The sequence below is a fragment of the Xenopus laevis genome, chromosome 4S (assembly GCF_017654675.1).
Source record: "Xenopus laevis strain J_2021 chromosome 4S, Xenopus_laevis_v10.1, whole genome shotgun sequence".
NCBI classification, from domain to species: domain Eukaryota; kingdom Metazoa; phylum Chordata; class Amphibia; order Anura; family Pipidae; genus Xenopus; species Xenopus laevis.
In genome coordinates, this window is record NC_054378.1 from 44,914,825 (window position 1) to 44,938,847 (window position 24,023).

General features: G+C 39.8%; 1 protein-coding gene across 1 annotated transcript in view; it reads right to left on the minus strand.

The window, feature by feature from the left end:
* cdh13.S (cadherin 13 S homeolog) overlaps positions 1 to 24,023 on the minus strand; it is a 524,164-nt gene that overhangs the window by 19,800 nt on the left and 480,341 nt on the right. Inside the window, exons 11-13 of the mRNA XM_018260586.2 lie at positions 15,140 to 15,282; positions 12,177 to 12,410; positions 9,517 to 9,735 (exon numbers count right to left, since the gene is read on the minus strand). Coding sequence (XP_018116075.2) covers positions 9,517 to 9,735; positions 12,177 to 12,410; positions 15,140 to 15,282 — 596 coding nt within the window. The remainder of the gene's footprint in view (positions 1 to 9,516; positions 9,736 to 12,176; positions 12,411 to 15,139; positions 15,283 to 24,023) is intronic.

The window sequence follows — 24,023 nt, forward strand, 5'->3', positions numbered from 1 at the left end:
AAGAGGGAGGAAGTTCGACAATGAAGTCCATGGACAGGTGGGTCCAGGGACGGGAAGGAACCGGCAAAGGCTGTAGTAACCCACTCGGGCGAGAGTGGCTTGACTTAGACGTGGCACAAACATTACAAGCAGCAACGAAGTCCTTCACATCTTTGCGGATATCAGGCCACCAAACCAGGCGTCGTAAGAGTTCAAGAGTCTTAGCTGGGCCAGGATGTCCGGCTTGCCTGGAGCAATGGGTCTGTTGCAGGATAGGCAGACGCAGCTCAGGAGGAACAAATGCCATTCCAATGGGTGTATCAGAAGGAGCAGTAGACTGACCAGCCAGGATTTGGTCGGCAAACTGTGGATACAGGGAGGCAATAATCTTGATTGGAGGAATGATTGGCTCTTGTCTCTCGGGAGAGCGGTCCACCGGAGTGAAGCTACGAGACAAGGCATCGGCCTTCCGATTCTTGGAGCCTGGGCGATAAGACAAGATAAAATTAAATCGAGAGAAGAAGAGAGCCCACCTTGCTTGTCTGGGGTTTAGCCTCTTGAGGGACTGGATGAACTCGAGATTCTTATGATCGGTGTAGATCTGAACAGGAATCAGAGAACCCTCCAGGAGGTGACGCCACTCTTCAAGGGCAAGTTTGACAGCCAAGAGTTCTCGGTTCCCGACATCGTAGTTCTGCTCTGCGGACGAGAACTTCTTGGAAAAATAAGCACAGGGATGCAACTTCCCATCAGCGGGGTGTCTCTGGGACAAGATGGCTCCAGCTCCGACTTCAGAAGCATCAACTTCGATGCAGAAGGGTAGTTCAGGATTGGGGTGTCGGAGGACAGAAGCGGACGTGAAGGCCTCTTTCAGTGACTGAAAAGCTTCAATGGCAGATGGAGGCCACAAGCTGGGTTTACCCCCTTTCCGAATGAGGGCCAGGATAGGTGCAATGCGGGAAGAGAACCCCCGGATGAACTGCCGATAATAGTTAGCAAATCCGATAAATCTCTGGATTGCCTTGGTACTCAGCGGGATAGGCCACTCCTGGATGGCAGACACTTTCACGGGATCCATCTCAAATCCCTCAGGAGAGATAATGTATCCTAGGAAGGGGATCTTGGACACTTCGAAGACGCACTTCTCCAACTTGGCGAAGAGAGAGTTCTTCCTCAGACGAGAGAGTACCTCCTTCACCTGGGAGCGATGGCTTTCTAGGTCTTTAGAAAAGATCAGGATGTCGTCCAGGTACACGACTACGAACCTTCCTAGGAGATCCCGGAACACATCGTTAACAAACTCCTGGAAGACGGCAGGGGCATTGCAAAGGCCGAAGGGCATAACGAGATATTCATAGTGCCCGTCACGAGTGTTGAAAGCCGTCTTCCATTCATCACCCTCACGGATGCGAATGAGGTTGTACGCCCCCCGGAGATCCAACTTAGAGAATATCTTCGCCCCCTTCAGCTGGTCGAAGAGCTCTACGATCAAGGGCAGAGGGTACCTGTTTTTTACAGTGATTTTATTCAGGCCCCGGTAATCTATACATGGCCGAAGACCTCCGTCCTTCTTCTCCACGAAGAAGAACCCAGCCCCTGCAGGAGAGGTAGAAGGGCGGATAAACCCCCGCTGGAGATTTTCTTGGATGTATTCCTTCATTGCGGTAGTCTCAGCAGGAGAAAGAGGGTAAGTGCGGCCTCTGGGGGGCATGGCTCCTGGCAGGAGTTCGACAGGACAGTCGTAGGAGCGATGTGGAGGAAGGAATTCCGCAGACTTTTTACAGAACACATCGGAGAATTCCTTATAACAGGAGGGAAGAGACTTTAACTCGGTTGAGGAGATAGTTACCTTCTTGAGGGGTTTAGCAGGAAGGCAATGCTGTAAGCAGAATGGGCTCCAACGAGAAACCTGCCCTGTGGACCAGTCTATGGTGGGATTGTGCAGGCGCAGCCAGGGGAGACCCAAAACAACAGGAACATCGGGACAAGAGATGATAAGAAACGAAAGTCTCTCTTTATGCAGGGTCCCAACCTGCACAAGTAGTTCGCCAGTGGTCATCGTGAGTACAGACTCCAGGGGTTTATCATCTATGGCGAAAATCCTCATGGGAGAAGGCAAAGGAAATAGGGGGATTCCCATGTACTTAGCAAAGAGAGCGTCCATGAAGTTACCCCCGGCTCCGGAATCGAGGAAAGCATTCCCGAAGATGGTCTTATCAGTCAGACGAATCTGGAAGGGAAGGAGAAACCTGTGTGAGTTTCCTTGGGTCTTCCCCTGAGACCAATCTCGAGACTTTTGAGTCGTGCCCCCTACATGAGTTACCATAGACATACCTCGGGGTACAAAACTCTTAGCCTTTGCAGGACAGGCATTAGCGAAGTGGGAATGTCCGCCACAATACAGACACAGGCCTGACGTCCGTCTGCGAAGTCTCTCTTGTTCAGTGAGGCGAGTTCTTCCCACTTGCATGGGTTCCTCCTGGAGAGAAATGGATGCTTGGGCAGGCGGGGTGACAGGAGCCTGCAGGAGAGGCCTCTGGAAGCGGGGTGCCAACGTGGGTTGAAACTTCCTGACACGATCTCTCAGGGTTTGATGCTCTCTCAGAAGAGTGTCCACCTTAACAGCCAAGGCGATAAGGTCCTCAACTTGCGTGGGTAATTCCCGGGAGACCAGGTCATCTTTGATGCGGAGGGAGAGACCATTATAAAATGCAGTATGGTATGCGTCGTTGTTCCAACGAGTCTCAGCAGCAAGTGTACGGAATTCAATAGCATACTCCGCTACACTGCGACTCCCTTGGCGGATTTGGAACAGACGGGAAGCAGCGGATGTCACCCGGCCGGGAGCATCGAAAACTATCCGAAATTCTTTGAGGAATGCTTCCGCGTCATCCATCAGTGGGGACTGCTTCTCCCAGTGTGGAGATGCCCACTCGAGAGCTTTCCCTGCCAGACGAGTAATCACAAACCCCACCTTGGCACGTTCAGAGTCAAATTCAGTGGGGTGTAGGGCAAATCGAATCTGGCACTGATTCACGAATCCTCGACAGGCTTGAGGATCGCCATCGTAGAGAGGCGGAGCAGGAATATGTGGACCAGAGGTGGGGGGCTGGGTAGCCTTGGCAGCAGCCGCTTGCGGAGGAGGTGCCGGCAGGGGGGTCGCTGGTGTCAACAAGGAGAGCTTTTCCAAGATCGCCTCCAGCGTGTGTCCACGTAATTCTGCCGGGCTTCATACGCCTCCATGCGGGAATGCAGGCCCGAAAGGCCCTGCCGAAATCTGGCTGAGCTTCCTCAGAGGAATCCATGGCCCGAAAATAATGTCAGGGAACCGGGAGTTCCCTCTGGGGAGTTGTCCGGATATAGGAGGAAGCCCCTCAGGAGGGATCAGGATCGTGGTATCCAGGGATTCGGCAGAAGGGGTAATAAAGTTCAGGCAACAGGTCAAAAGGCAGGCAGAATATAAACAGAGTCCAAAGTCCAGGCAGGGGGTCAACAACAAGAGATCAATCAATCTAATACACAGGAATAACAGCAACAGGGAACCCAGGAATCTAATCAGGAACAAGATCCTATTTTCGGGCGCCATCTTGACGCCTCAGGCGTCCTTTTAAAGGGGTTTTTTGGCGCCCTTGCGTCGGCGTCAGCACGTCTGCGACCGACGCGCTGCGCCGGCGTCCGTCGCGCCGTTGTGACGTTTTCGCGCCTGCGCACTTGCGCGCAGGCGTCTCTGCGCCGGCGCCGCTACCCACGTGGCGGCCATGGGCGCCGCCATTTTGGGAGCGGCGTCGGAAGGAATAGCTGCGCCGCCCGGAGCTCCTGGTCCTGCTCCGGGCGGCGATCGTGACATATAGTAGACAGAGGTAGCCACATTAGGACATGAGATGGCTGAGATATTAGAGTGAAGAGAGTCAAAGGAAGAAGAGAGATGTGACACGTCTACAGCTTGCAAGTCATGGTAAGTACGTGTTTGGGGAATAGCAGGGGGTGAGGAGGGAGTTAGTGAGAGTTGAAATGTGAGCATATTGTGATCAGAGAGGGGAAATGGGGAGTTAGTAAAATTGGAGGTTGAACAGAGTCTGGTAAATATGAGATCCAGAGCATTACCATTGGAGTGAGAGGGGGAGTCTGAGCACAAAGATAAGCCTAGGGAGGAGGTTAGTGAAAGAAGTTTAGAGACAGAAGAGTTGTTGATGTTGTTAACGGGTATATTAAAGTCACCTAATATGATGGATGGGATGTTAGATGAAAGAAAGTAAGGAAGCCAGGCTGTAAAGTTGTCCAGAAATTGTGCAGTTGGTCCTGGTGGTCGATATATAACAGCAATGCAGAGTGAAACAGGAGAAAAGAGCCTAATGCAGTGAGCCTCAAATGAGGAGAATGATAAAGAGGGAACAGGTGGAAGAACTTTAAAAGTACAGTGGGGAGAGAGAAGCAAACCCACCCCACCTCCAGGTCTGTTACCAGGTCTAGGAGTATGAGTAAGGTGTAGGCCCCCATAGGACAGGGCAGCAGGTGAGGCAGTGTCAGTAGGAGAGAGCCAGGTTTCAGTAAGCGCAAGTAGGTTAAAGGAATTATTCTAAGGTTACTGTTACTGCTTATATACATTCTCCAGCCTACTGGAGGATTGTGCCACCTCCAGCCCAATGCTACCAACAAATTCAATGCTTCAGGGATTGTTTTAGAGCAAGGGTCCCCAACCTTTTTTTACCCGTGAGCCACATTCATATGTAAAAAGAGTTGGGAGCAACACAATTATGTAAAAAGTTCCTGTGGGTGCCAGATAAAGGATATGATTGGCTATTTGGTAGCCCTGTGGGGATTGGCATCCTACAGGAGTTTCTGTTTGGCCATAAATCTGTCTTTTATGGAACAAAAACATGCCTCCAAGCCTGGATTCAGAAATAAGCACCTACTTCGATGCACTGAGAGCAACATCCATGGGGTTGGTGAGCAACATGTTGCTCAAGAGCCACTGGCTGGGGATCACTGGTTTAGACAATATTTCCTTATAATTTAATTGTTTCTTTCCTTTTACCATCTAGGTGCACTTCTCTGCTCGTTAGTATACCAAACTGTACTGCAAAATTTAAGGTAAGTGCTTGCCAGGGATCTAAAAAAGTGGCAAAATTATGTTTTCATCCCAGGAGTTAATGCTTTTTTATGCAAGACAGTATTTTATTCTCTTCACTAGATGCTCACTGAAACTGCTGAGAGTTATAAGCTGAGAGTTATAAGCAGAGTTTTTCTGCCCCCAAAATATGCTGAAAAATATGCTGAAAAACTCTACCTCGGCTTATATTCGGGTCAAGCGCATAAACTGGCGCCGGCGTCCAAGAATAGTCGCCGGCATCCAAGAATAGTCTCCAAGAATATTCGCCGGCGTCCAAGAATGGTCGCCGGCATCCAAAAACGAGACACAGTCCCCTCCAATGGGAGCAGAAACCCTCAATTTTTTGATTGAACTTACCAGAAGCTGCTGCATTTCTCGAGTCAATAAGCTTTCCCAGTTTTTGGAGGTAAAATTAGGTACCTCGGCTTATACTTGGGACGGCTTATACTCGAGTATATACGGTACATACTGTAGTTTGTTGTTCACAAAAATACACAGATCCCTCTCAGTTAAGGAGACCTCCCCAACGCATCTACTATTTAGTATATAAATTGCACTTATGTTACTTTTGCCTAAGTGCATAACCTTGTACTTATCAACTTGCTATATCCAGCATTAAACTTTTTAGACAATTTAGTATCATTCGTATAAATAAAGACATTACTTGCCAACCACAAGAACATTTGTAAAACATATGTAAAAACAAAGGACCAAAAACAGCCCCCTGCAGTACTCTGCTAACAAGAAAATGACCCCCCCCCCTTTTTGACATGAGTTTATAAGTCAAGCTAGTGGGTGCACTAATTCTATGAAAAGCAGAGGTGATTTAAGTCCCAGAATTACTTCTTAGTAGGAAAAGGCAGTTTTTATTATATTTATTTTTTTTAAAACTATTCAACACTATTTTGTTAAATAGTGTTAAATAACAACAATAAGGGGCACATTTACTATTTGTCGAATATCGAGGGTTAATTAACCCTCGATATTCGACCCTCAAAGTAAAATCCTTTTTTTACCGCAAATGCTTCGAGCAAACGATCGAAAGGATTTTAATCCATCGATCGAAGGATTTTCCTTTGATCAAAAAAAGCTTAGAAAGCTTATGGGGACCTTCCCCATTGGCTAACATTGGTGCTCGGTAGGTTTTAGGTGGCGAAGTAGGTGGTCAAAGTTTTTTTTAAAGAGACAGTACTTTGACTATCGAATGGTCGAATAGTCGAAAGATTTTTAGTTTGAATCGTTCGATTCAAAGTCGTAGTCATAGTTGAAGGTCGAAGTAGCCAAAAAAATACTTCAAAAGTTCAAAGTATTTTTCATTCTAATCCTTCACTTGAGCTAAGTAAATGTGCCCCTAAGAGCACACTTTGTTTCCCTTTTTTCACAACACTCCCTAACCATTCAACAACACCTGGGAAGGTTGTTGAACCATTGTGAAACCAATTCAGAAAAGCTGATGATTTATATCAATATTTTGTGTTATCACAAATCCATATGGAGTAGGGTCACCTGGTCACCAGGGTAACAGGCAAGTGCCATTTTCAACATTCTTCCAAAGGCAATTATGAACATTGGTCTTTCCTAAAACTGCCTCCTGTTTCTCCTTGTTCACTGGGCACCATATGTCACATTTTGGCACATCCTATGACTTTAGTCATTCTCTCTGTCATAAACATTATTGCACTTTTAAACTAGCAGTTTTGCTTTTTGTCTAGTATGGTATTTACAACACATTTACAGGGTTTTAGTAGTTACAATACCAAATCCCTATTTTTTTTCACGTGGGAATGAATTGTTTCAGATATTTTAGCTGTCGAAATAGGACAACTTGCAAGAAGTAACATAATCACATTGATGTTTGTTATGCTTCATGATGACAGATTACAGATCAATAAACTGCATTTGAAATTGAAATGTCACTGCGTATTCCATATATTATGTTCTTTTGGCTGCATTAACGCAAAATGTTCATTGCCTGAATCTCACACCAAAGCAAAGGCTCTAATTGCCTGCATTTGGAAGCTTCTGATTAGTATGGCAGTGGAAATATGGTTCTGAATGTATAAGCATTACTTTTCCCTTGTTAGTATAACTGGCACAGTGACTTAACTTTGTACATTTTACATATTTAGTTGTTTTCACACAGTTTTTCTATGGTAAATTGACGTATGGCCCTTTATCAGGGTCCACAAATATGAAACCACATTTGTCATTAGAGCAACTGTTCTAGAGGATTTGCATGGTGTACCCAGGGTGTTATCATAAAAGTCATTTTAACAGATATAAGAATGATCCTGTAGTAGAAAAATATTAATCTGGTATAAAACATTAGGAACTTCTTTACCCACACGTTAATGATGTTTTAGTTTTTCCTGTGTAGGATAATACAGCCATGTGTTCTCCATTAACAAAATCTCAGATAATGCATCTGGACTGGGGGTCTAGGACAGGTAAGAGCAGCTGTCAGACTGGTCAAGCTCTGGGACAGACATGACTGTGCAATAAAACCCAATTTATCCCAGAAAATGACCATTGAACCTTTTGGGATGGAATGAGCCTCTGAAAAAAGCAATTGGTATACATACATAACCATAAAGGTATCTTTTTTTATACCAAAATGCAATGAGCTTGCCCTGACCTGGAGAACTATAACCTATGCATAAACAGAAAGACAGATTAAAGGGGAAGGAAAGCTACCGAATCAGTTTATTGCCAACAGATTAGCCACAGTGGTGCAAGCTATAACACTATATTTATTCTGCAGAAAACTTTACCATACCTGAGTAAACAACTCTAGAAGCTCTCTCTGTTTGTTTAGGATAGCGGCTGCCATATTAGCTTGTTGTGACATCACTTCCTGCCTGAGTCTCTTCCTGCTTACTCATAGCTCTGGCCTATGATTACAGCAGGAAGAGGAGGAGGAGGGAGGGAGCATGCTCAAGTCCTAGCCCTGGATGTTTAAGATGAAAACAGGAAGTCTGATACAGAAGTCCATGTGTACACAAAAGAAGGAAAGAAACATGATTTTTCTTTTGACGGAGGACTCAGAGCAGTATTACTTTGAGGGTTTACTGGTGTATTTATATAGACCTTTCTGATAAAGCTTACTTAATTTTAGCCTTTCCTTCTCCTTTAAAAACATTTATTTGTATTAATTTAGGGTCGGTGTCATGTAGTCAGTACATAGCAGACCATTTCTAAATGTACTGCTGCTGAAGAACTACCTATACTCTGCTTCACCTGTTCTTGATGTTTGATTTGAACTTCACAAGTTCAAATTTCTAAATAAAATTCATGGGTTATGGTTGCCTGGGACTCATATTGGGAAAAAGATTAAAGCAGACAGTGCTCTTATAATAAGAACCAGAGAAATATTCCTAGGGGAATACATGTAATTTTTTTTTTCTTTATTTTGAATTGAAAGCTAGTTGGTACAGATAAAGAAAATGAAGGCTTGGTCTATCTGTGTTTTAATATGTACTGTATATTTGTAAGGAACCTTCAGAAACATGTGGGTTCACATGAAGAACATGAAGGAGTTAATGCAGAACACAATATGCTTATTACATATCTCAGTACATTTATTGTCTCTTGCTTGCTAATTTTAGTACTGGAAATACAATGTGATGACCAAGACTGCAACCTATCATTTCATATTACTTTGTTGTAGAACCCATTTAGATAATAGAAACATCTCCTGGGAAATACATGTGGCTTTCATGGGTTAAAGATCACAATTTGACAATAGATGCTACAATCTGAAGGAGCAGATTTTGCATCATGAAAATGTAATTTAAAGGTACTAAATTGTCTTGTCAATGCAGATACTATATGAATCTGAATGTGAAGTGTGTGTGCTATTACAAAAGATTTTCTAGTAGACTTAAGGTATGAAGATCCAAATTATGGAAAGATCCATTATCCGGAAACCATAGGTTCCTGAGCATTCTGGATTACAGATCCCATACCTGTATTCATACCTGTTTAGAGGTTGACAAGGTTTGATGATCAGGTTGAGCTTATGATCCAAAATTAGCAGGAGGCTCGCTGAGGCATGATTATTCAGTCAAGAGTCAGAACAGGTCAAATAAGACATTCAATAACGTCACAAAAAATAGTTAGGGGTTTGGTCATAGCATTGGATTTGGTTAGATTTTCAGTACAGTGAATTCAAAATGAAATTAAGAAGAGTCTAGGATCTTTAAGATTTTTGGTGGTCATTATTGCTATTTTAGTTTACAATAACTAGATTTAATGTAATTTAAGTTTTTTCTTCCTTTCTCGTTTACAAATTTGCATTGACACTTCTTATTTCTCTCAATGACTGCTCCTACAATACAACCTAATTTGCTGAAATTAAGATGATTTTGGCAACCTAGGGCATTTTAATGACACACGAGTCATCGGAGAAGTGCACTATATCAACTTACAATACAAACTGGAGAGTGAAAATAGGAGGAGGAGGAACATGCTGACATGAGGAGCATCGGCTGAGCTGCAGTCCATTTTGGTCTTCTTGCAGGAACACACTTGTACTTTTAGTTCTGTGTTGTTGGTCAATGGAGGCTTCCCAGAATCTGTTACCGTGACCGGAAGATTGTAATTGGCTCTCTTCAGATTATGCAGAAGGCTGACCTGGGCATGGGTATCTGCAGAAAGCCATAGATAATGCATTAATTAGAAGTTACTAATCATATGAAATGTATACTGTACTATAGAATGTAGCTGATGCTATAAAAATGCTAAAACTGTCACTTATAGGTGGGTAAAAGAAGAATGGTATCTATTGTCTGAGGTCAGACGGTGTTCAGCTCAACATGATAAACAAGTTTCAGTAATCCATAGTAATTAGCCTTCAACAGGGAGCACTAATGTATATTATATATACTAATATATTCATGGGCTTCCACATATAAGAACAAGGGAGGGCACTACTCACCCAAATAGTTTCTGACCTGAACCTTAGCACTGATTCAAGTCTGCTGCCTGTAGATACTGCTCTTCCTCTCCTCAGTACAACTGAACACTGGCTGGACAGGCTAGAGGGATTCACCCAACAATCTAGCCAATCACTGTGCAGCTGTACACGATTGGATAGAGTGGAACGATTCACTCTGCAGCCTAGCCAATCATTGTGCAGCTGTAATGGGACATAAACTGAAGTGAAGAGAAGTATGTGCAGGCAGAAGGTGTGAAAGCTTCTGATTTAATGCCTGTGTATGTGTGTGCCTGCCAAAGTACATGTGTGCGTTTTACTAAATAGAGCAAAGTCTGGATTTGTGTATCTGGACCTCCGGGGGACTGCTGCCATGAGGCAAAAAAGCCCTCCTGGAATTTCGGCTCTGCTAGTGCGGAGAGGCATTCTGGGATTAAATACACAAAAGTCATCCTATTTTTTATGTTGCCACATGGAGACAATTGACATGACATTGGCAGTGAAACTCTATTCTGGACAATTTTGTATCATGTTGGTAAAGCATTGTATGTGCTTGCATGAATTTTTGAGCCACTTGACTATGAAACGAATAATTGTGTATAAAGCTTTTATTAGCATCCCTAAACCAAAACATTACCACTAATGTCTAAGGGATCAAATGAATGTCTCCTCCAAATAATGCAGCTTTTTATTCTTCTGAATGCAGATGTGTTTCCCTCTCAGGGCAGTGCCACATTTGTTTCTTGTAGTGATGGGCGAATTTCTCCCGTACGCGAAACAATTCCGATGGCAGGGACAATTCCGATGCACTTTAAAGTCCATGGGTGTCTATTAATTGTGACTGGTGTCAGAATTGTTGCCGGCGTCGGAATTGTCAACCGCGTCAAAAGAAAAATTTTTTTTTTGATGCCGACGAATTTTCGCGAATTTATTCACTGACAGCGAAATTTGTGCCAGGTGAATAAATCCACCCATCACTAGTTTCTTGGCCTCAGCCCACTTGCTTATGTCTCTACACTGACAGGGCACTGTGTCAACCTAAGTAAGGTAGTGGACACACAGGTTGAAAGCTATGGCTGTTGTCAGCCTGTGTATTTTTGCAGGCTGAGAGAAGCAGTTCAGCTCCCTGCCCCTGCTCCATTGATTTGAATCAGATCAGCCGATCAGCCTGCCAGCAGAGCTGAAGCTGAGGTCAGTCCAAAAACTTGACAGGAGGCCCTGACAAACAGCATTATTGACCATTGCATCTGATGCACTGGCTCACTTGCAAACATAGGTGGAATTTAATGAAGGCTTGTGGGGGGGGGGGAGGCATCAGGGTAAAAAACTCTTTAGCACATAACATGAGAAACACATTCCAAAGTTGTATCTTTAAGAATGCAGAAAGGGAGGAGTAACTTAAATGACTGATATGTAGCTATCCCATACCGAATCGGCTGCCCTTATACTTCATGTGTCAGAAGTCTGTGCAGGTTTGAGCATTTGAGCAGGACAGGAAAGAGAATGGGAAATACTGTACTGAAAAGCTGTGAGAAGCAGTATTGCAACTAAAAATTATTTTATTTTGTATTTTTTTTATCTGCCATGACTTCTAAATGAAGTATCACCCAGAAATCAGCTGAAAGAGCCTTTCAACATACAGTATGCCAAGTAATGAATCAACATGTTTGAGGAGAGGCAGTGATACACCTGTACAAACTGCCTGTTTATTTGCTCAAAGGGCACCAAAACCTTCTGAATGTTTTGTCTAATGGAAATATTAACAGATAATTTACAAGGTAACTTTCAATTTTCATGCTTTTTATGGCTTCCATTAGGAGATTAGTAACTTTAAAAAGTTTATACATTTATTTGCTTCTGTGCTAAAAAAAAGCAGTCTGGTGAAATATGCACCCCTGTTCCAATCATCTTTCACATCATTTTAATCAAAATAATGGTGGAGTAAAGAAAAGTCTGTAAAGTGTACAATCTTAAGTACATAATTTACATGTAATAGCTGCACATATTGTTTCTTCAAGACAAAAGGCAGAAGAAACACCAGTGAAGAAGACATGAAATGTAATATAGCCTGCCTTTGTGCAAATATTTATTTTATTTACCAAAAGTTATTTCTATACAAAAACTGAAAAATAGTGTGTTTTTCTCCTCACTCACGATTTAATTGGGTAATTTTCCATGCCTTGTCAGATCCTGTCTGCTTGCTTAACTCAAATTTGAAAGGGTGAGAATTTGGATGAAGGTCCCGGTCTGATGCGCTCAAGATAACAACAGCGAGGTCTTTTGAGTCTTCGCACACGTATGCAGAGGTAGGATGTATGTATGGTGCGTTGTCATTGATATCCTCCAGGGTAATCTGAAAGGTGCCTGTTCCGGTGGCAGGGGGGCTGCCTGAAATATGAAAGATAATGAATGTTTTTATACTAGAATTAATAACATAATCTATTGGAATTTGTTACAGCAGTACAGATGCAAAATGAATAAAAAAACAATGCTATACCAAATTTTGCGGCATTAAACTAACAGAAAGCTTGTACATTTGTTCCAACTGCTCTTGTGTTTTTCATTTGGTTAAAAGGGAATAACAACAAAAGGCATTTTACTTTCCCTTTGATGGTGAACAAGATTTAGATTTGACAGTTCTATTCTTGAACCAACTGAACCTCTTCAAAGACCATAACAGATACAAATGTTCCACCTGTGCAACCAATCAGAATGTGTCTTTACTTGAGTACTTGCAGTCAAACATCTCATTGATTGTTATAGGCTGCAGGACAACTACATAGATTTGGTTATACAGTATCTTCTATTTTTCTGTAAAACATTGGCATAATATTACATAAAAATAACTGCATGCTGTTACTGTATATGTTGAACGCTTCTATAGAACTACAAGTGGCCTCTATGGGTTTTTTTTCCAACTATGGCTCCCAGGATGCCATGACAACTTTTTCTTTTGAGGATGGAAAGCATAGAAAGGAAGGTTCACTTTACATATAATTGTTTGTGCTTCATAATACGAAGTTCAGATGATTTTTTAGGATTCTTTTAAAAACGGTTGGACTGGGCAACCAGCTATGGTTAAAAAATCATACATTGGCTTAGTCCAAACCAGGATGTACAGTATATAGGAAACCACACAGCCTAAGGCATAGAAAGAGGCAGGCAATATATGATTGACAGTTGAGATTTTTCAACCAGTTTATAACAGGTGTGGCTGTTGTAATAAAAAGTATTTGGGTAACATGTTTAATTTGACAATAACTTTATTATGCAGCTTTTTATGTCTGGGTACCAGGTCCCCTTTAAATTAAAAACACACAATAAGAACAAAAAAAATGTATTAAATAATTACAGATCAAATGTAAGACCTGCTTGATGTAGGCATTTTTTGGCACAATAACAAACTTTATACTGTGGATTTCGTATAACAGATGAGACACAATGGGTTTGAAAACCTCATTTTCAGTATCCAAAAAATGAAGTGTTCTCATTGAGCATATTTATCTGAGTTGTATTACATTCCCACAACAGAGCCTTATTTATTGCCTTATTTGAATTCAAAGGAGAAGGTTATAATTATCAGCATGTTATAAATGGAATTAACCTTTGGTAAATGGAAGGAACCCTGTGAGTAGATTTGATAATATAAGCAAGGTTCTGCAATACTTGGAATACTATCCATAAATTCAAATTAAAATGTCCCCAACTGGCCAAACAATTATGGAAACATTTTGGAGTACATGCATTAAAGCAGCCTTATCTGCTCCTTAGATCAGTGTTCCCCAACCAGTGACCCATGAGTAACATGTTACTCCCCAGCCTTTTGGATGTTGCTCCCAGTGGTCTGAAACCAGCTTTTTATTGGTTGCTATGGGTTTTGACATTGCTGTCCATCACCCACAAATGGTCCTTTTTATATACTGTACATTAATGAATAGTGATGGGTGAATTTGGGGCATTTCGCAGAAAAATGTGTGAATTTCCTGCAAAATTCGCGAAACCACGGAAAATACACAAAACGTCGCCGGCGTCCGTTTTTTTTACACCAGCGCAATTTCTTTGGCGAAAAGGCGCCGGCGCCTGTCGAATAAATTCGCCCATCACTATTAATGAAATGTATATCTGTAGCAGGTCAGAAGTTTAAAAAAACACGTTAACAATCTTTATGTGAAACATGACTAAAACTCTAAACAAATAAATATTCAGTGTTTTTAATATTGTACTCATGTTCTTATAGATGTAATTTAAATATGAAATCACTATCAGATTCGTTAATAAGCACTGGAGAACAGCAGCTGTATTAAACGCTGATTTGATCATTTACATTTTTAATCAAGTCTATGTGATGACATATTAAAGCAATATTTTGTCTGTAATTTAGTTGATTAAAATGGAGAAGAGTAATCTGGAGTATGATTCTTAATTATTGCAGTGGTGACTAAAAGATAAGACGATTAATTTTGGCGCTTGAAATCAAATTGTCTGCTTTATACCAAAACAGGTACAGACAGAGTGTGCTAATTAATCTGTATGCTACAAAATAAAAGAGTGGCTGAAGTTATTGGATGTGTGGAATGTTGCACACAATATATTGCTATGAGAGGTGATGTGAAATACACTGTATTTCTAGAAACAGAAATTCTTAAATTCGCCCATCACTATTTAAAACAGGGTCCCTTTCTGTGTTTTACCTCTGATGTTCAGATATACCATATAAGTTACAGCATCTCATTTTCTTCATTTATAATTCAGCTTGTACAACTGCTTGATATTTAAAATGATTAATCATCCTTCAAAGGTTTGCAGTAAAGTAAAGGGATAACTCAAAGCAGCACCTGTGCATTTTTTAATAAACACTACACTTCCAATGTCTTCCTATAAATGCTAACCTTTTCCATCATGATATCTTGTCTCCTTTGCTCCCAAAGGGGCTAGGATTTTATTGTCTCTTGCTATTATATGGTGCCCTATATTAACTAGGTTGTTTTTCTATGTGCTATGAATAATACTCAGCAAATGACTGCATTGTTAATCCGTGGGAAGACACTCTAGAAGGGACTGTCAGAATTTAAAGTACAGCTTCTGGGACATATAGAAATATAATATACAATACGTACCATTGTCTATTGCTAAGATGAGTGCAGTATAAGTGTTGTTCAGGACAAATGTTGATTCACGGTCCAAAGGAAATGTTGTATTGATTGTGCCATTCAGAGGATTAATGTACAGCCAGCCTGCCTCATCCTTCAGTATGGAGTACCTGAATAAAGCATTTATCAGATCAGACAAAAGGGTCTATACAAAGCATTTCCTTATACCCAATTGCTTGGGACTAATGAAAGAGTTAGCTGGTATCTTCTATTTTATTTTCATCATGAACACTGTTGACACATCAAAAATTACATTTTGCCTTTGGTGTAAGGAAAATGCATAGATAAAAGAAAACACCACTCTGTAATTTCTATGTTATTAATAGCTTTGCAATGACCTTGTTAGATAAAACTGCATGGTTATAAGAGTATTACAAGAAAAACATGTTGTAAATATTTTGTATATTTTGTATAAAATTACCAATTTGGAATATTAACAAGTGCAAAAACAGATGTGTACTATTGTACATAACAACTCCATGTTAGGTCTCCAAGGAATGTTGTCATACTGCCATTTTGGCAAACTCTATATTAGGGGGAACATTTATTAAGGTTTGATTAGTAGATTCGAATTCGTTTTTTTTTTTTTTAAAAAAATGTGGTGTAAAAATTCACACATTTAGATATTAATTTCCCCCCAATTTGAATATAAATTCGAATGTGAGATTTATCACACCTCGACCAACAAACAGTTCTAATTCGGATATTCACCACCTAAAACCTGCAGAGTTCATGTACAAGTCAATGGCAGAGGTCCATGGAACCATTTGAATATGTTAATTACCTTCCTGGCATTCGAGTTTTTTTTCAGAGGGAAAAATCGATTCGAATTATATTCAAATTGGATTCGAATTTTCGGGTCAGGACTATTTGATCGTGCTCATGCGAGATATGAGTATATATGAATTTATTAGATTAAAATTCACATAAATTCTAAATTCGACCTTTGATAAATCTGCCGAATTTCGATTTGAAAAAACGTAGAAAAAAGACCAACCGAAATTAAGTTGAAGTTATTTTGGTCGAATAGGTCCGTTTTCAATCGAATAGGACTGTATTCGGCTGAATTACAATAGTACAAATCAAAGGAATAGCGCATTCGATTGAATTAGATTTTACGTTTTTCCCCAAAAAAACTTTGATTTTTCAAAGTCCACCAATTGACTTCAAGTAGGTTCTAGTTGGTCTCCCATAGGCTAAAACAGTAATTTGTCAGGTTCTAGATGGCGAATTTTCAAAGTTGAATTTTTAAAGCGATAGTACATGATAAATTTCGATTTTCGAGTTTTTTTCAAATTCAAATAGAATTTGGACTATTCCCTAGTCAAAGTACACAAAAGATAGCTTTTTTTTTTTCATTCGAAAATTCACCTCGACCTTTGTTAAATCTGCCCCTAAATATCAATTTAGGTTTCACTAAGAGCATTTCACATAGTCTTTGTCCTGGGGTGGTTAAGGGGGCAATATGCGCTCATAATTGCAGTATTTTACAGTGTTGCTCAAGTGACAAGACAGAATTAGATCATCTGAAAGTACTGCAATATTTGGGATTTGTATTTTGTGTTTAGTTTCAAAAGATGCTGAAAACTCCAGGGAAAAGAAGCTAGTGCCACACAGGGCTGCCACCCAGTGGAAAACAGTGGAGGTCCACAGTGGACTAAAGCCTGTGTTTGATTACCACTGATTCTGATGTCATTAAATGGACATTCAGGCACAGTCATTCTGTCCGCCATTTTCTGTGATGGCCAATTTCCTTAGAGGACAATAATACCTTCAAAATAAATACTTTATAACATAAAAAAAACTCAAAACAAATAGTTTATAGGCGAATTTTCGCTCTGGTGATAGAGTGTGGATTTTACTGAATGTTACCTCTTTCGCCAGACTTGCCTTCGCCAGCTCAGACCAGGCGAAGTGCAATGGAGTGCATAGATCTAAGTCCCAAAAAACGCTGGTGTCTTTTCCTTTTTTCAGAGTGATAGCCTGCAAAGGTTCATTAATTTTTTTTTGGGTAACTAGGTTCCCCCCTCCATTTCTAACATATGGAACATAAACTATACAGTGGGCTCATGTGTAGGGCATTTTAACAACTATATTTTATTTATTAAGGTTCCCTGGACTTGTGTAATGTACAGTAATGTATTTGCTGCAACATATACATACATGTAACTTTATAATTTCCCACCATATGCAAATTAGGCATTGCTAGCACATCTTTGCTTTTATCACCGAAGTAACACTAGCGAAAATTCGGCGCCCTGGATGCAACTTTGCATTTTAGTGAATTTGCATTGTCCTGGTGAATTTACAAATTTAAGTGTTGCGATGGCTGTGAAGCTATCGCTGGCGAATTTTCACCAGATAGGGAATTTGCCCCTAACTGTAATAGGAAGACGTTTGGAAGCAAAAGACAGAACTCTGCCTGTTAATTGGCTCATGTGACCTAAAATGTATGGTTTGTTTGTATGCAACGTACAGTAAATCATATGATCCCAGGGGGTGGGCCATATTTTTTAAAATGGCAATTTTCTATTTATGATTACACAATGGCACATACTACTAAAAAAAGTCAACTGTTATGAAAATGGTTTCTTTACATGATGCAGGGTTTTACATTTGAGTATTATATTTTTATAGAGACCTACATTGTTTGGGGGTATAGTTTTCCTTTAAAGGGATTCTGTTATGGGATAACATGGTTTTTTTTCAAAACATGTGCTGCTCCAGCAGAACTCTGCACTGAAATCCATTTTTTTAAAATCTGACATGGGGCTAGGCATATTGTTAGTTTCCCAGGTGCCCTCAGTCATGTGACTTGTGTTCTGATAAACTTCAGGTACTGTTTACCATAAATATAACAGTATGCCTTAAAATATCAATATATTTGCTTTAGAAACTTTATTTAATTTTGTGTTGCATATTTAGGTATTTATTATCCAAATTGTTTTGGATCTGAGGTTTCTCAGACAACATGACCAAAAATTACTGAAAAAATATTTAGACAAGAACCAAAATTGATTCACAATTAGCAGGGCTTTATACTGAATTATTCAACATCAAGTAAGAAGAATGATCTTATTATATCAGAGGAAAAGGTAATACAAGCTATTTTAAATCCTGCTGTAGGTCAAAAAAAGAACAGACAACCAGGCAGAAATCCAAAATAACATGTTGCAACATTCCAATACATTTCTCCTGCCAGGCACATTGAATATGAGGCAACTAAAAAGTTGGAATAAAAGAAATAGAGGAAAATTATGAAGCACATTGAGTTCACCAGCAATAGGAATTGATGCCAATGTATTACAAAAATAAAGATTTGCCAGTTTCTTTTGTAATTTTCTCCTGTCTATGGGAGAGAGAGGTCCATATCAAATGCCCTGTATTTCAAGGATGTAAGTTGCAACAAGGAAAGAAAAGAAAACTGGTCAATTGGGAAGGTGAAATAAAAGTAAATCTATTTAAGACGATCTGGAAGTAATCAGTTCAGTGCCCCGGTTTAACTATCAAGAAGGTAGGAAAATGCTGTTACAATAAATGTAATAAAAAGTGAGCGTTTTTGAGAAATATTATGTGTGAGCAGTGAATGCATCTCATCAGGAAAGGAACATTGAGAACAATATCTCGGACAAAAGGTAATGGCATATCAAAGACAGGCAGAACATCTCATGTCGGCTACCATATCAGCAGATTCTTTTTAAACTTTTTTGGTGTTCTGTAGCAAAACGTGTATTACTGATACGGCGGTCTCTGAAAATAATAATTTGTGTCTTGCTGTTCTGTTAAACAGTGAGATTATCCATTCTTCACATTCTTCAAAGTGTCCTGATATAGTTATCTTGTTACAAAAGAACAATAAAAAAAACACACACAAAAGAAAAACAATAGGCAATTATGTATTCTAACTTCATCCTCCTTAACAGAGATAAAATACAGAGGAAACAATGCAAAACATTTCCCTTGTCAAATTCAGATTCTGACACTAAGAAATTGAAATGCTGGAAGTTTCCTTATTTTGTAAAATGTACAGCTTGTTTTCTTTGTCACAGATTGTCCTCATGACATGGCTAGAAAATTGTTTACAATTGTGCACTGTCAATCACCCATAAAGAAACTATCATAGAAAATTTGTCTTTTCCAGGCAGATAGTAGTAATAACAGCCATGTACTGTCATCAGCTTTCTAATTATCTTGATCATTTAATTTCTAGCATTTCTTTAGAAGCCACTGTGCATAAATGATCGAATGTACAAGAAAGAAAAGTTGTGTTAAATGTCAGATGTTGGGAATCATACAATGGCACTGATGAGTGAGATTTATGGTGGATTATGGTAGATTATGATCATCATCCTCATCCTTATTAAAGGGGTGCAATGAGCAACCCCTAAACTTCTTCAGGCCGGTCATAATACTTACACCCAAAGGGTGTAAGCTATTAGGGAATGTTTAGCAACTTTTATAAGTAGTATATAAGTAGTAAGTAATAACTGAACATAACATCAGATTTATGTTCAAGCTGTTCATTACTTCAATACATTCCCTAAAAGCAGATTTTAAATTTAAACTTTGCAATTACTATAAAAACAGCAGAAAATAACCGTATCAAAAATAAGTGAATAAAGAGCTTGTTTATGATCGTAAAGTGCAAAATCAGGTACAACTTTGTGCACACTCCAAAGGTACTTATTGCTAATACATACTCCTTACAACTAGGCAAATAAAGGTTTCAGCCTGCTTTAATGAATTGAACACAAGGTGCAAAATACAGTACACATGGACAGAGAGCAGTGGGAAAAGTAAGACCTGTCTTGAGATATAACATTCAGTCACTAAGCTATTCAATCACTGTTTTTGGTAGCCATTATGGGGGTTATTTATCAAAGTCCGAATTTATCTAAATATTTTCTGCTACAAACTCTGATCAAATCCGCTCGGGTTTTTTACACTTATTTATTATTACATTTTTCCGAAAATTTTCTTTGCGGGATTTTCACGGTTTTTTTTTGTAATTTTCACCCGAAAACTTTGGGATATTGCACGAAACCCAGCGGACATCAAAAAATCATTGGGACTTCTCCCATTGACTTATAAGCACACTCGACAGGCCTGAGATGCCGAATTTTCAGATTCAGACCTTTTCCATCCTCAGGGTTTAATAAATTCTGAAAAAATCTTTTAAAAGTCAGATTTTTTGAGATTTTTGCATTTGAAATTCAGTAAATAACCCCTATATTTCCACATGATAAATAATTTACCAATAGGTGTAGTAGCGTTGTAGAAAACAAACAGACCCAATAAATTAAGGCATGTTCAAAATAATAGCAGTGAACAAAATAATAGCTTGTTCCAAATAATAGCAGTGTGGAGTAAAATAAGTGAGGTCATTCATTCTGTGAATCCAATAGAAAACTTGTGAGGTGACATCAAAAATGCTGTTTCTGAGGCAAAACCAAGAAATGCTGAAGAATTGTGAATTGTAACAAGTGCCAGAAGTTGGTGGACTCCATGTAACACAGATGTGCAGCAGTTCTCAGAAACACTGCTTACGTTATACAACTAAATATTAGTTCAGTGATTGAAAGGAAAGCAACATCTTGAAACAGGTTCTCAGTTTATACAGTGAATGTTTGAGTTTGTAAAGAAGAATGCAGACACAGCTATTTTTTTGAACAGCCTAATAATCCCTTTTCTTCACTTTCTGTAAAGGAATAACACAAATTGTATACATTTTTCTTCATGTTTTGATTTGGAAAATAATATGCAGTGTTCCCAATGCATTTGCGTGTATGGAAATAAAAGCTATTGTAAGAATTTTGAACTTTATCCACGTTTTTAAACACAATGCTATTATTCTGAACACAACTGTACATGGTTTCCTTAGAATGTTGGGCCTATGCAAATAACCTACATCTAGTGAGTTGTATGCCAATGTTGTTTTTGACCCTGTATGCATTAATGTGCTGGAAGTTATGCCATATATGCACTCAATAGCTAAAAATAGTGTGCCAATAAGTGCCAACTTGGGATCTAATTTTGTTCCTAAATTGCAGTATCCACTCTTTTTCCCCTGTTATAGTTACATAGTTACATAATTAAATCAGGCTGAAAAAAGACAAAGTCCATCAAGTTCAATCCCTCCAAATAAAAAAACCCAGCATCCATACACACACCCCTCCCTACTTTCACATAAATTATATATACTCATACCTATACTAACTATAGAGTTTAGTATCACAATAGCCTTTGATATTATGTCTGTCCAAGAAATCATCCAAGCCATTCTTAAAGGCATTAACTGAATCAGCCATCACAACATCACCCGGCAGTGCATTCCACAACCTCACTGTCCTGACTGTGAAGAACCCCCTACGTTGCTTCAAATGAAAGTTACATAGTTACATAGTTAGTTACATAGTTACATTGGATTGAAAAAAGACAAAGTCCTTCAAGTTCAACCCCTCCAAATAAAATCCTAGCATCCATACACACACCCCTCCCTACTCTCAGATAATTTATAGATACCCATATCTATACTAACTATAGAGCTTAGTACCACAATAGCCTTCATATTACGTCTATCCAAGAAATCATCCAAGCCACTCTTAAAAGGCATGAGCAGAATCCGCCATCACAACATTATCCGGCAGTGCATTCCACAACCTCACTGACCTCGCTATAAAGTACCACCTACGTTGCTTCAAATGAAAGTTCTAAAGGGGTGGCCTCTGGTACGGTGATCCTCTTTATGCGTAAAAAGGTCCCCTGCTATTTGTCTATAATGTCCTCTAATGTACTTGTAAAGTGTAATCATGTCCCCTGGCAAGCTCCCTTTTTCCAGAAAAAACAACCCCAACCTTGACAGTCTCCCCTCATAATTTAAGTCTTCCGTCCCTCTGACCAGTTTAGTTGCACTTAGTCTCTGCACTCTCTCCAGCTCATTTATATCCCTCTTAAGGACTGGAGTCCAAAACTGCACTGCATACTCCTGATGAGGCCTTATAAAGGACCTATAAAGATTATAATTATGTTTTCATCCCTTGAGTTAATTCCCTTTTTATGCAGGACAGAACTTTATTTGCTTTAGTGGCAACAGAATGACACTGCCCAAAATTAGACAACTTTTTTATCTACAAAAACCCCTGGATCCTTCTGAGTTAAGGAAACTCCCAACATACTGCCATTTATGGGGGAATGTAATAAAAGTCACAAAGAGCAAAATAATTTGCACCAATAAGAATAAAAATCTGCATTTCACAATTTAATATTGTTCCTTAAACTGTTGTTGCATTGCAAATTTTAATTGTGAATTTTAATTGTGCACTCTTAAGAAGTGCTTGAAGGTGTCGTAATCTTTTGGAGCAAACATAACGTCTTTTTAAGTAAGCAGTTTTATTACATTTATTGTGCATTAGCGCAAACTATAAAATTTGCCAAACAGTTTCGGGGTTCGCAAAATTTATATTAAATTCGCGCAAAGCTAAATTTGTCCATGCAAAGGCATAAGTTTTTGCATTGCGAATAGTTTTGCCTTTAGTGAATTTTATTACATTCCCCCATTAGTGTATAACTTGCTTTAATATTATTTACACATAGATTTGGCACCAGCCTCTCCCTCGGTACTACAGTTGGTAGGCTCAGTCTCCATTATTCCAAGTATTTGCTCTGATCATGCCCCACTCCAACTAATACTCCGACTGTGTAATGGTGGGGGGGACACAGCAATGGAAGCTGCCCCCTAGGTGGATTACTGGACGAATTTGTCAGCACGGCTTTTACCAAACAATACCGAGAGTTTTGGGGATTCAATGAGGGTACTGCACAGGTGGTCTGGGATGCAAGCAAGGCCTTTACTAGGGGAGCATACATCTCCCTAATTAAGGAGGCCAGACACAGACATGATGTATAATTGCAAACTCTGCAGGACAAACTGGCAGAGACTGAAAAGGGAAATGCAAACAACCCCAATGAACCCCAGAGTGTTTCCCTTGCACTTGCTCAAAGGGATATTAACTTAGCATATGTAAGCAAATACTCACAGCGGGAACTCTGGAGGGCGGCCTCCTGGTACGATAAAGGGAACAAATGTGGTAAGCTCTTGGCTATCCTCTCTAGGGAACCGCATCAAATAAAATGCATTCCAATGCTCTCCACAGCCGAGGGTTTCGAAATTCAGTAACAGGAGAAATCCTTTCCCAATTCGTTAGATTTTATTCAAATTTATATAGTCAGGTTATAGACCAACTAATACAATCTGACCAGACAGGCTTTATGCCTAACAGGGCCACAGATGTAAATATTAGACGACTCTTCACCAATATATGGGCCAGCCACAAGGTCACTGGGGACAAGGTAGTAGTGTCTCTTCACACTTGACACGGCATTTGACACGGTTGAGTGGCCCTGTCTCGATCGTACGATCGCACTATTTGCGCTAAATCCTTCGACTTCGATATTCAAAGTCGAAGGATTTCAATTCCCAGTCGAATATCGAGGGTTAATTAACCCTCGATATTCGACCCTTAGTGAATCAGCCCCATAGTATCCTCCAGGAATCTTAAGCAACTTGCCCAACTGAAACAAGAGTTTGGATTGCAAAATAACATGTTGTTCAGATTTTTACAAACCATGCGTATGCGTTCATGGCTCAGTTTCTAAGGGAAACCTTATGTATCACAGAAAATACACTGGAACGCTATTTGCTGGTTCACTGATCCACAAACGGGCACTGTTAACTAATTATAGAGACGTTATGTTTATTACTAAAGACTTTTGGTATATGAGAAACGTTTTGGGAAACGCATCTTCTTCTTCTTCTTTCTATTCTTTTCTTTTTTTTCTCTTCTTTTAACTC